The sequence below is a fragment of the Haliaeetus albicilla genome, chromosome 2, assembly GCF_947461875.1.
Source record: "Haliaeetus albicilla chromosome 2, bHalAlb1.1, whole genome shotgun sequence".
NCBI lineage: Eukaryota > Metazoa > Chordata > Aves > Accipitriformes > Accipitridae > Haliaeetus > Haliaeetus albicilla.
The window spans coordinates 2038100-2050750 of record NC_091484.1 but is presented as its reverse complement, the minus strand read 5'-3'; the positions used below and the strand labels follow the sequence as shown (position 1 = coordinate 2050750).

The following is a 12651-nucleotide window of genomic DNA, read 5'->3' as shown; positions in this document are numbered from 1 at the left end:
GGTTTGGTTTTTTTTTAATCAGAGTGATCTTTTCACACACTGTAGAGGGGATGAGCATGAAATCATGCTTAGGTACCGATAAGGCACAGGGTGTAGAGGGTGAGAGGAACCAGAGATAGAAATAAGTTAGGGTGCGTGATTTGAAGAGCTTGGGATTCAGTTCAGGCGTTCTGGAGGAAGGACGTGGGGTAAAAAATAACTTGGGGTAACAAAACCAAAACAACGTCATTGCAAGAAGCTGGCACTGGGCATCTTGCAGTGGATGGAAAGCACTGTATGATGGAGATGCTTCTATCTCCTGTGCTTTGCATCCAAGGTGTCCTGCAAGACCGCTTGCTCTAGCTGCTCCCACCTGTGAGTTCCAGCAGTGGGAAGTGAGTGTTGAGTCCCGAATGCTGCCTAAGGATGTTGTTTTGTGTGAGAAGTTTAGAATGGGTTACTGTTAACCTGGAAAGATTTGGGGAAGGCGCTTGTAAAATTGTTGTTGAAAACAGAATGAGTTGAGTTTTACACAAAATGTTTGAAAATAAGGTTTACCTTTAATTTTTCTTATTCATCTTTTTCAAATGCATAAATTGAGAAGAATGTTCTTGTGTGCCACCTCATCATTCTAGTGCACAAGAGCTGCCATCTGTGTTTTCAACAGCGTTAGTTTTTGTCTTCAGTGTAATGCTGTCGTACCATCTCTCACAGACAAGTGTGTCAGTGTGTGATCTTCTAATTGTGAATTCGTATGATCTGCCAGGGTGCAGGTCCTGGACTACACATGTGTTGGAGGTGACTGCCTGAGTCCTACCGTATCCCACTTCTGTCTGTCTCCCATTTGTCAGTAACTTAACATGCAGTTCATATTGTTCGAGGTGTGGCTCTTGATTTTCGGTAAACCACTTGAGCTTGGCCCAGTTCTTGTGTGCAAATGATTCTTCTCGATCAAAAATCAGTGGTATCTTTGTACAGAGAGAAAGCCTAATGTTGGGAAGTCTAGTACCTCTAAGATCTGCATGTGACACCAAACGATGCTTGACATAGAGCTTTCCTGGCACTTGCAAGGAAAGGAGAGTTTCCATAAACTCGGAGAGCTTGGACAGTCTCTGCATAATCAAGTCCCACAAGGAGAGGAACGTTATCATGTCAGAGGTCTCTACGTAACAACTCAGCTCCTCCTGACCTTGTTCCAGCTGTTCTAACAGCTCAGTTAAAAGTGACAGCTGGATTTCAGTCTGGGTTTTTCCCACCTTCTTCATCCTCTGGAATTGGTAGGTGTCTATTAGTTGCAAGATGTCAGTGCGATGCATCACGTGGTTCTGGTCTCTCACGTTCACGTGTTTGGGCTCAATCTCCAAGTAAAAGTAACACTTCTTCAGAAGCTCAACTTTGCTCTGGTGGTGCTGAAGGTGGTGGAGGCTCAGGTTGGAGTTCAGGAACTGCAGCACAAGGCTTTTCCTTTCCAAGTACCACTCCCAGCTGGCACTGTCTTGTTCTTCACTGTGCGCAGTACCCTCCGAACTGGTTTCAAACTCATTCAAAATCACAGCCATGATTCCAAAGCTCAGTTGCTGTGAAGAAAGCAGCAATAATAACATTAAGAACCAAAGGAAAAGCAGCTGTGAGGAAGTATTATCATGGCTGTGACTCTTCTCTCTTAATTAAAACTTAGCTTATAAATTTATAGATGGGAAAGAACTGTTAGAGTAGATATAGTTCCAGAGGCATTTTCCTTTATAGTTGTATGGTTTCTAATGTTTTGTATAGTCTACTTTTATATATTCCAACCAACTGGTCTTCTGCTACCCCTCCACCCCCACCCCCTTGAGAGGTTCTACCTCTGCTTAATAGATTCACGGTCAGGAATTATTCTCTGATATACTCTGCCAAAATTTCTCCCTATCTTATTATCTTCTGTTTCATTCTAATTAGATGCCTTTGTACTCCTGTAAGCAATTTCTTTCCATTCTTCTACATCTCTGGAGATGTCTATTTTTCTCTCTTTGTAATCTGCCAGGCTGTTGAGGTTTGAGACCCATCTTCTAAGCCAATTCCTACAGCTACATAATCACCTTGGTGATTCAGATTAACCCTCTGCCCCCCAAGCACGCTGGTATGCAGCAGGCAGAACCCTGCAATATGCCGAGTGCCGCCTCACAACAGCTTTTAAGAGGAGTGCTAGCGTTTTTCCTTGCACCTCTACCTTCAACAGCGGATTGACAGTCATAACCTGATGTTTTCAGTGAGGTATGGCTTTCCCTTTCTTTGGTTTTAGTTTACATAATCGCCTTCGTCCATGATATCTACTTGCTTTCTTGTAGAAGAATGCTGTTAGTCTATGAACAATGTACAGTAAGAGAAGGAAACACGTGTAAAGCACCTGTGAACAGATAATGGTTTGCTGTTAAGAAGGTGTTTAGGTAGTGGTCCTTTGCAACGCCATACCTGCTGTCTTAGTCTTAGCCATTTCATTTACTGGCAAAGACATGCCCTGGTTGGTGGTGCCTGCTGAGCCAAGACAGAAGGTGTTTGTCTGTTGTGCTTTAGCTGAAATACCTGTGGCTCACACAACTTAAGTATCATAAACAGACATTAGCTCAATAAATGCCTGTGTCCCTGTTGTCGGTAGTATTATAATGAGAAACCAGCTTGACGTGGAGAACGTGGCTTTCACAAGCTGAGCACGCTCAATTTGAAAAATAAATAAATACGGAATTCTGAAAGTAAGATCTTGTGACCCCAGTCAGACTGCGATGATACACGCTAGCAACAGGTAACTTTCCTCATTCTGTGTAATTTTCTGGGTATAATTATTTAAGTTCTTATAGTACCTAACTGGGATATTTTAATTCTTACATGTCTTGTAGGAGCTAGATGGTGATACCTGGTTGACAAAGCAATTTTTCTTGGCCTCATTTTCCCAAAATACATCAACAGAACTAATAACACTTCCTCGCAGGAATTTCAAGCGTTTCAAGATATCTGGCCCCTAGCTGCACTACAATTTATACTAATTCACTCATTCACAGCAACTTTTTTTCCAAGAGAGCTGTCAACTTAAAAAACAAGCACTATTTCCTTTTCACTTTTTTCTTTCCACAAAAAAAAACCCCAAACCTTCAACCAAAGCAGTGCCAGTTCCTGGCATCCCCGTATGGAGCGCAACAGGGACAGCACATGCACCAGGTTATATTACCCCGCTTTCAGAGCGATTTGGCTCTCTAGCGCAGTCTGTTTGCCCACAGACAGAGCTGTGATTGTGCTTGTTTTCCCTTTCTGTTTTTATATCCCTTTTTTTTCTTGCCAGAAACGGCTGGTTTTTTCTAGTAACACTGTTACGTTTGCAGCCTGGGAGGCTGCAGTTGCCCATGCTTGGGGGGGGCTGCGTGGCCCTGGGCTCACCCAAGCCAGGGCTTGGAGAGGGTGGAAGGGGGCACCCACGGGAGCTGGGGGCACCCCAAAACCTTCCCCGCTGCCCAAACCCAGGTCCCTCATCCCAGGGCTGCAGCCTCCTCAGGTTGCCCCCGCTCCGGGGTTGAGGGACAAGCCCTGGCCCCTCAAGCCTGTGACCCCTCCGGCAGGCTCAAACCTGCCTTACCCAGCCCCATCGAGCCCTGACCCACCTCGTCAGGCCCCGGGGAGCTCCGTCCAGCGGCCCCCAGTCCCGGTCCAGCCCGGTTGTACGTGCGGCCTGGCCCGGCCGCCCTGCAGGCCGCCGCGGTTGCCATGGCGACGCATTGTGGCATAACGGGGCCTGGGCTGCGGCCTGTGGTGGGACCGGGACCGGGGCCTGTGGTGGGACCGGGCCCTGGCGGGGCGTGGGGGGGTCCCTGCCTGCCCTCGCCACCGCCCAGGCCCCGGGAGCCACGGGCAAACCACCCAAGGACCAGGCTCCGGCGTCTCGGGTGGACGCGGTTGCCGTTCCCTCTCCCTGCGGTCGGTTTCCACCACCCCATCGTGGCCCCGCTGGCAGGACCGAGCCCCCGGCACCCACCAACTTCTCCCCCGAGCCCCTGCTTTTCGCCGTCATGCTTTTTGCTCTTAGCAGCAGTGGCGTGTGGGGAAATACACCCATTGCCTATGGGACTGCAGGCCCCAAAATGATTTGTACTTTCCCTTCCATAAATCTCACTAATGTGCTTCTCAGCTGCCTGCCCCCTCCACCTTTTGCCCTCTGGTCCCTGGGGAAATGTGGTACCTTGGGTCCCTGAGGATCCCATGACACCAGCCCAGCCCCGAGAGGAGATGGCCGCCTGCGTGGGGAGGGGAGCGCGGCCGCGCTCGCTTCTGCCTCCTTAATTAGCGGCATCTGTTTTTATACCGAAAGCAGTGACTCAGGTCACTTACAGCGAGCCGGTGCACAACGCCTGCTTGTTGTAATCACGGTGTGATGGATCTGCCGGTGGTGGGCACGGGGCGAGGGGTCGGTGTGACTTTTGGGCTGGGCATCACGTGCGTTGAGGTGTGAGAAGGCTCTGTCTCCCAACCCGGGGCTGTTCACTGGGCAGTTTCCCATCGTACCAGAGGGCATGGAGGAGGAGAGCAGAAGGGCCGAGGGCTCTGTGCTCCCCTCTTAGCAGGCACGATGTGTTTCACTCCCATCTTGTGCCCCTTGCTGTTGTGATGGGGCTGTGGGGAGGCTAAGCCGATGAAAAGACCACGTTCTGAGGACTGCAGGGTTTGTGATCATTTGCATCCCAAATACGATTTCCAAAGCTTTGATTCCCTGTGCAGGATGTTCCCATTGCTCCTCCAGCATGTTTCACCTCTGCTCCACGGAGCTAGGCAGTAGCCTCAGTGGTTTATGAGCCCTAGCTCCAAGACGAAGGAGTCTAAAACTGAGCTGCTTTGCTGTGGGTTGCTTTAAAGATCTCTTATCCTTGCAGAGCTCAGACCTCAGCGGCGAACTGCGGGGACATGGCCTCGAGCCAAGGGTCCCTGCAGACAGAGATGAAGTAGCTAAGGCAGGACAGCCAGAAAATGGTGACTGCTAGCTCAGGGCAAGGTGTAGTGAGCGCAGCATGGAGCAGAAAAGCTGGCTCCATCCTGGGAAGCCTTAAGGTCGTGCTAGTGGCACCCTGCACCCTGCGAGGTGGCCACGGTGAAGCTCTGTGCCGGCACACGGCTGCCCTGTTTCTCACACCACAGGCACCTTGCTGGGGTTTTGAGTCGCCTGGTGTAGGTACGTATCTGCCTCTGGGGCTAGTGAATCCTCACAGCCCTGCCAGGCTGCTCCAGACAACTTCGCTGTTTGTAGCATTTCTGGGAGAAAGATTGTGAATGACCCTGCCTTGAATTCCTGAGCATTAGGACATCATTGGCAGCACCCCACTGCTGCTCTGCCTGGGACCTGCTCTGAGCCCAGCATGGGTCAGATCTGGGATGCCCACAGATAGGTTTCAGCTTTGCTCTTTGCTGCTTTGCAGATGTTACTATTCACCCAGGAAAGCACAGGTGGTTCTGGGGTACTAATGTGGTCTGCTGGGCTTTATGGTATGCTGTTGGGATGGGGGTATTTTCGCTTTTCAAGGGTGAATCTTGCAGTCTTTACATCTGACGCCAGAGACACTTGGTGCTTTGTTCTCCACAGTGAGACTGAGGCTGTTTCACAAAGTGTCAGGAGTTTTGTTAACTTAAACACATAATCCTTATTAAAGAGATGTGTTGAAATAGAATATAAACTGCTCCATTAAGAAGTGCAGCAAGCTTCCTTTTGGGTAGGAAGGGATTTTCCTGCTCTGCTTTGCTGTGGGACCTGACTGGCCAGTCAGCTGTTTTACTGTGAAGAGACTGGCTTGTCTGGTTCACAGTGGCAAGCTCAATGCCATGACCAGTGTGTTCATCAGCAAACTGGGCAGGCGTCCTGTATCTGAAGGTGCCTTCATACTCCCTGCGATTAAATCTTTGGGTCAGGGCTTAGCCTTAATGCTGTCTTGTACGCTTAGCTGGGGCATCTCTGCTAAGCTTTTTTAATTGAATGATAGGCAAGATCCATAACACCAGCCCTAAGCTTCTGCTTTAACATCAAAGGAGGAGGCGATCTGTCATTTTAAGAAATCAATGCATCTTCTCAAGGCAGCCAGAGCTTACCATTTCATTTCATAGCTGCCAAGAGATTAACTATACAATTGTCAGGTGTGATTCTCTAACAGACAAGGAAGATAACAAATATGAGTGAAAGAAGGTTGATAGCCTTGCCTGGGGGGAAGGGCTAGCAGAGATCAGTATTTGGTAATAATGCCAAGTTTCTGCAGGAAATGAATGTTGATGCTCATGTCAGGGATCCCAATCCTGTCGTTCGGGCTGTGTGTGCTGGGAACTGGACCTGTCCTTTTCCCTCGGCCTTGGTGAGCTGACAGCTTAAGGACATACAAAATGTCCTGCGAAGGTCCAGCTAACCTTGCCACCTGTTCCAGCCATGGCCTGTGCCAGGTGCCCAGGGACGAGTTTAAAACAAGGCTTGAAATTTGCGTCCATTTCCCTTGGCACCCTCCCATCCCATGGTTTCTGAAGATGCGATGGTGTCTTTGTATTTAATAGCTCTCGGTGGAGAGCATGTCTGCCTTCAAGCTGGTGAGGTCCAGGCTATTCAGGGTGTTCCTGTACCCCAGAACTGACCTGGAAAAGGTGGAGGTAGAAGATGAAAGTATTGCACAGCTGAGCTGAGTGCAGAGGCTGAGCTTCTCGCGCAGCAAAGGTGAAGTCCTGGGCTTAGCAAGCTTTGCTCCTCATTTTGGCAGGGCTAGGATGTCACCTGAGCACTTTCTGTGAGCACAGCATGGTGCACGTTTGAAACAGGGTTTATTGCTGGAGTTGTGCAGAGACTTTTGCACTGAGCTTGCTTGTACTTCTCGTCATAAATGCTAACCTTCATCCCAAATTTAGCATGGAAAAATGGAATCCCTTTGGCTGCCCCTATCCTGAACAGCTGGTCAAGCTGCTGTCTTGATTTTAGGAATATGAGGATAAACCTGCTTATAGTCTGCAGCTGAAATGTTACCATTTTCAGTAGCTTTGCATCAGGGATCAATTCAACTATAGGATTTTATAGCACTCTATGAATCTCTTTGAATTAATACAAATACAAATGTGTTTGAAGCATTCAAACACCATGTACCCCTTTCCCCCCCCATCAGCTGAGCTGCCTCTGTAGCAGAGCTGACAGCTGTTGTCTGCCACGTTTGTCATTCTGCCCTGTCCTCCTGCCCACAGCATCAAAATAAAGAACTTGTTAGTCCTGTCTTTGAGATCAAGATATAAGCAGACAATTGATTTTCCTCCCTCTTCTCATTAGTGAGCTCTGACACTTAATAAAACATATATTTCCACTCTCAGGGTAAGCAAAACACCCAGATAGCGCCTGTCAGAGAGAGCTGGGAGCGGGGATTCATCTTTATGGAAAATCAATAGCTGGAACAGAGAAATTGGCAGAACCCAAATTAAAAGTCGCTGGCAATTTCTGTCTTCATATGTCATGTCTACTGCATTTCTGAAACACTAATTTGTTGCAAAGGAAACCACCACAGAGACAGGGAGGAGGATGGACTTTGTGCCTGGTTCTTCCTCTGCTGCTTCCAGCTGGGACCTCATGGGTGAAGGTGGGTGTCAGGCAGAGTTTGGAGCAGCTCTTTGGGCAGTGCCTGGTTCAGGGTGATTCCTGTCGTGGGGACAGAGGGCTGTTCAACACAGGCCTTTCTGCGAGAGGTTGGATCGCCGTGGCCATTGCTGGCAGTGCTGTCATAAAAGTCTCCCAATGTCACCACCTCCTCCAGGATTCCTGACTGTGTCCCTGTGTCCCTGGATGGTACCCATAACTCATCGTGTTTGCCTGGCCCCATGGGAGCAGGACTTTCAGAGCAGGGATGCCCGTCAGCTGGCTGCACTCAGCTGCTTCAAACCCCATTATCACACAGGTGTGACTGATTTACTCACTGCTTGCTCCCAGTTGCACTGGTGCCTCATATACCTGAAATAAATTATACATTCCAGCTATATCCCAAATCCAAATCATTGCCACACATCAGTGAACTTACTTTGCTCCTCAGGCTGTGATTCAGAAGCCTTACTTGGAGAAGGAAGAGGGGCATAAGTTTTCTAAGGAACCTGGTGAGAGGAACTGCTCTCCTGGGATGCAAAAGCCCCAGCTGGGCCAGGCCAGGAAGGAGTTAATTATGTCTTCAAGGCAGCAATTATCTCCAGGTCATTACACCCACTAACGGCACCCTAGGAGGGAGCCCCGCAGCCTAGACCTGCTGGAGTTTGGGGTAGCTGGTTCCCTACAGCAGGCCAAGAAGTTTGTGGGTTTGGAGGCTGGTTTGGGGCAAAAATCTTCCCTGGTCTGTGCTCATCCCTGAGATCTGCTACGTGCAGGGCTGAGTGGTCGGGATTTCCTCAGGTAAGGGAAAGGGAGCCTTCCTCTGTCAGCTCTCCTTTCCTCCCCTGCTGAGTGTTTGATGGTTGAACAGCCCGGACAGGTCTTGGCACTGAAGGGGAGTCCTAGGGCAGACAGACCCTCTTTCTCCAGTGGTGACATTAATTTAAGTACTGTGACACGTGTGCGGGACATGAGAGCTCATCTGAGCTGCAGGCTACAGCAGCGGTTGGTTTACCGATGATCTAGCTCAGGAAGACGGAGGGGGGTCATGGAAGCTCCTTTATCTTGCTAGAAGCTCATCAAAAGCCTGTTCGGACATCCTTGTGCTTTGCTGCACTTTGCAAGACAGACATCCGTGAGCATAAGTTCAAGGCAGGCCATCCTGTCCCAGACCCCACGAGATGGCCCTTGCTGGCAGGCTTGTCCGAGCAGCGAGCTTGCATCCCCCCTTTTTCCAGGAAAACTTCCCAAGGGGGTCACGTTTGCTTGGATGTGTGACAGAGAGCGAAGATGGGAAGTGGGAAACTTGCTGAGCCTGCAGCCTTGTCCCCCGGTCATCCCCTGCGGTCAGTCCCCGCTTGGGGCTGCGGCTGACGGGGAGCACAGTCGGGCTAATGTCAGGACGCAGCACTCCCCGGGGCATGGGAGAATGAAAGCAGCTCGGATGCTCCAGCATTCATCCCACTGGGAACATGGTGACCAGCACCTTTTAGTACCAGAGGGTAGAGCACGGCAGGCAGAGCTGGAGCCTGCGTCGTGTGATTTATCGCCTGGCTGGCTGGCTCGTGCTCCCTTCCATCTCTCAGGGCTGGCGCGTTAATCTGCAGCGCCTATGTGGCGGATAAATCAGCCCAAAGTGTTTGTTCCCACAGCAGCCTCCAAGCAAGGGGGGGGCTGCAAACCCCCAGGGCAGGAGCAAGGCAGGGGCATTTATTTCTTGCTGTTGAAGGCTATGGTGGTTTGGGGAACATTTGTCTGTTTTCTCCAAACACAGGGCCAGTACTGGGGCATTTCTGTGTTACAAGGAGGAATTGAGGCTCACGGTAAGGTAATGACCTGCTTGGGTTTGTGGAAGAGGGGAGGTGAACCCCGCACAGCCAGTTTAGTGCCCCTCACCGATTTCCAGAAGGCTTTTCAGAGGGGGAACGAACATCTTTCACAAGACCACAGATGCTGGCCCTTCCCAGGTTAAAACAGGAATGACTGTGGGGCTGGATCCATGCAGAGGGAGTGGAGTTGGAGCTTGGAGCGGTGTGTCGCTGGGCCAGGCTTTGCTGCTGCTCACGGGGATGCTCACCCCGGGGGCCTCATCCAGCCACTGCACGGCAGTGGTCCATGTGGTTGATCCGTGGGGGCTGGCGGGGCCACAACACAGGGCCGGGGGGGGGGGGGTCACTCTGGAAATACCAACAGCCCCCAGCTCCGGTGGCAGGACAGTGAGGGTGAAGTCCTGTCCGTGTCAGCTCATCCATCTCAGGCTGGTCCCGGGGGAAGCGCAGGCTTTGGCAGCTCTAAGTGGGGTTGGAGGCGGATGCAATTCTAGAGAACAAGATTCCCTTGCAAAACCTGTGAAAAAAAAAAAAAAAAGTTCTTGGCTGAGAAGCTTGTTTAAAGATCTTATCTCTGGCAGAGGAAATAAGGTCTTAATTCCCTCCCTTGCTTCTTGCCTCCCAGCCTGTCTTCGCAAGTGCTTGGGTCCCCAGAGGAGCGCAGGCCATTAACTCTGCCAGGAAACGAGCTGGAGAGGAGAAGCAGCTTTTGTTCGTGGCACTGAGACTGACCTGAAGTGGCTCTGGGAGAAGCTGATGCCTCTGCCACGTGCGGTCCTGCTGCGGGGAGAGGCAGGAGTGTGTGCGGGGTGGGCACCCTGCGCAGCTCCACAAATGCGCATTTGAGGCAGATAGCAGGCAAAAAATATATTTGGCTTTCTGACTTGGCCGTCTTTCTTTTCTGAAGCCTTGGTTGGAATCAGGAGGTGGTTTGGGCAATGTCGCTCTCCCTGTTCCATCCCCTGGGTCCCCCAGGCAGGGCTGGCATCCCTGGGGCTGCCTGGGGTTTCTGCAGGAGGAAGGATGGGGTGGCCGTGGCCATCCCACGCACATTGCGGGCTGCGCTGCTCCTGTCCGAGCTGGTGCTGGAGAGCTGTTGGGATGCCGTGTGCAATGGGATAAAAGGTATTTAATAAGTGACAGCTTAATGCCATCCACTGCCTTATCCACCATGCGGCAGAGCACCAGGGCTGGGCTGTCCCTGTGCCGAGGACCCCCATGACTGTCCTGCAACCGAAGAGGGGGACAGAGGGTGAGGAGGGTCTGCCCTTCTGCCTCACAGCACGGCAGCCGGCGGGGAGAGCAGAGCCCCCGCTCACCAATGTGCTGGTTTTCATACCCTCGCGTTTCATCGTCACCTCCACCCGCATGAAGAGCCTCGTCTGAGTCATCTCCCGGCTAAATGGAGTGTGTGGGCTTACCGCAGCTTTAGCTGTTCATCCTCTGCTTTGCTGGAGCCTGACACAGGGTAAAATAGAGCTATTCATCAACGTGGAGATGAGGCAGGTGAATGTCCTGTAACAACAAAACAGGCCTTGCTCTCTTCCTACCGGCTCGAGCAGCTGGTGTCTCTGTGGTCCAGCGAGGACTGCTTAAGTGGCTTCTGCCTGAGGAGCTCAAGAGATCTTAAAAGAAATATGGACTTAACATTTTGCACTGAATGACTTAGTGCTCTAGCTATAAAATGCAGTGCCAGAGCCTTTGTAAAGAGGAAGGTCTTGAAAATGTTCCTACCACGTGTCGAAGCAGGGAGAGGGAGAGCAAAGCCGATGGCAGCAGCATCTCACCTCTGCTCTCTGATGCTAAATCCCTCCGGGGTGAGGTTGGTGCTTGCCCAGCTGGCGCCGCTATTGGCCTCATGGTCATGGTGGCTGCCATGGGTTTCCTTGCCTATCCCACCCTCGCCCTGCTGCCTGGTATGGCTCTTGCCACGTGCAGCTTTACCCCAGCATGGAGCGGCAGGGCAGGGGATGGCTGGTGCTGGGGTACTTTTGTCAGTTATCAAATACTTGAAGCATCTTTGTGGAGTTTAGCAGCCCTCTTTGCATACGAAATAACAGGTCTCCAGAGAGCAAATCCAGAGTGAAACATTTCTCCTGGTGACTGACACCAACCTCTTTCCGCTAATGATGTTAAAAGCTTTTTGGCTGTTGCCTGTGCCATGCCGTCACCTTACCTTCCCGGCTTCTCATCTGCAGCATGGCAGCACACGTGCGAGGTGATCCAGGCTCCCACCCCAAGCTCCTGCTGGATTTCATCTTCCTCACATTCGCAGGGGCTGAGCTAACGAGAGCTGTGGCCCCAGGAGCTCACAGAGCATGTTACATGTCCGATCACAGAGAAGCGCATGATGCCGTCAACCTGGAGGTTGGTAAAATGATCCTTGTCACTGGTGTAGCTTAAAAGGGAGAAGTCCTGAGAGCAAAAGGAGCCTCCTTGGAGGTGCAGCAGTGTTTGTGCTGGGGAGTTTGGGGTTGACCACCTGTGGTGGGGGACAGCAGTGTGGCACAGCTGCTCTCTGCAGCTGCACTTGTCACCAGGACAGGGACAGTCTTGGGGCTTGTCCCACACCCATGGCCAGTGTGACCAGAGCCAACCCAGCCCCTTCCCTGCCTGCAGGCAGGATGGTCTGGGCAGGATGGGGGGGGGATATTTGAGCAGCCAGGGTTGCCCTCGCAGCGGGTGCCATGCAGTCAATGCCCCTCAGCCCCAAGATAACCCAGCTGGAAGGTGGCGGGGGGCCAAGAAAAACGTAGCTTGGGCCCCTCCTTGCTTGCCTGTCAGCGAGCAGGGCAGCTCTGGCCCCTCGGCATCATTCTGTCTGGGGCCGACTAGCCCCACTGCGGCCCCACTGGGCTGAAAGCATCCATTTTAGGTCCCTGTCGGTAGCTATTAGGGAGCACAATGCTGACGGCCACGCGGGGGGAGCCCACAGCCACGCGGCTGGCAGCACTGGGGCTGCCAGAGGGGAAGCAGGAGGCAGGGACTGGCTGCCAAGCACGCACGTCCCGGCATGGGCGCTGCAGCTGCCCCGGGTTGCATGAGGCTGCAGGACCGTTACACAAGGGCTGGCGAGCGGCGGTGCATGGCCCCGTGCACCAGGACACCCCGTGTCCCGTGCTGGCTCAGAGTGGCCGCAAGCTGTTCTACTCCTGGGAAATCACTGGCTGCCGTTCTCTGCCCACAGGAAAAGGTCTCATCGCTGCAGGATGCGGCTCAGCCTTGCTGTGCTTTTCCCATCAT

General features: G+C 51.9%; 1 protein-coding gene across 1 annotated transcript; it reads right to left on the bottom strand.

Moving 5' to 3' along the window:
- Positions 1 to 343: 343 nt before the first annotated feature.
- FNDC11 (fibronectin type III domain containing 11) lies at positions 344 to 1681 on the bottom strand. The gene has a single exon (XM_009913710.2). The coding sequence runs from the start codon at positions 1581 to 1583 to the stop codon at positions 606 to 608; it is 978 nt and encodes a 325-aa protein (XP_009912012.2). The 5' UTR covers positions 1584 to 1681; the 3' UTR covers positions 344 to 605.
- Between the last annotated feature and the right edge of the window lie 10970 nt (positions 1682 to 12651).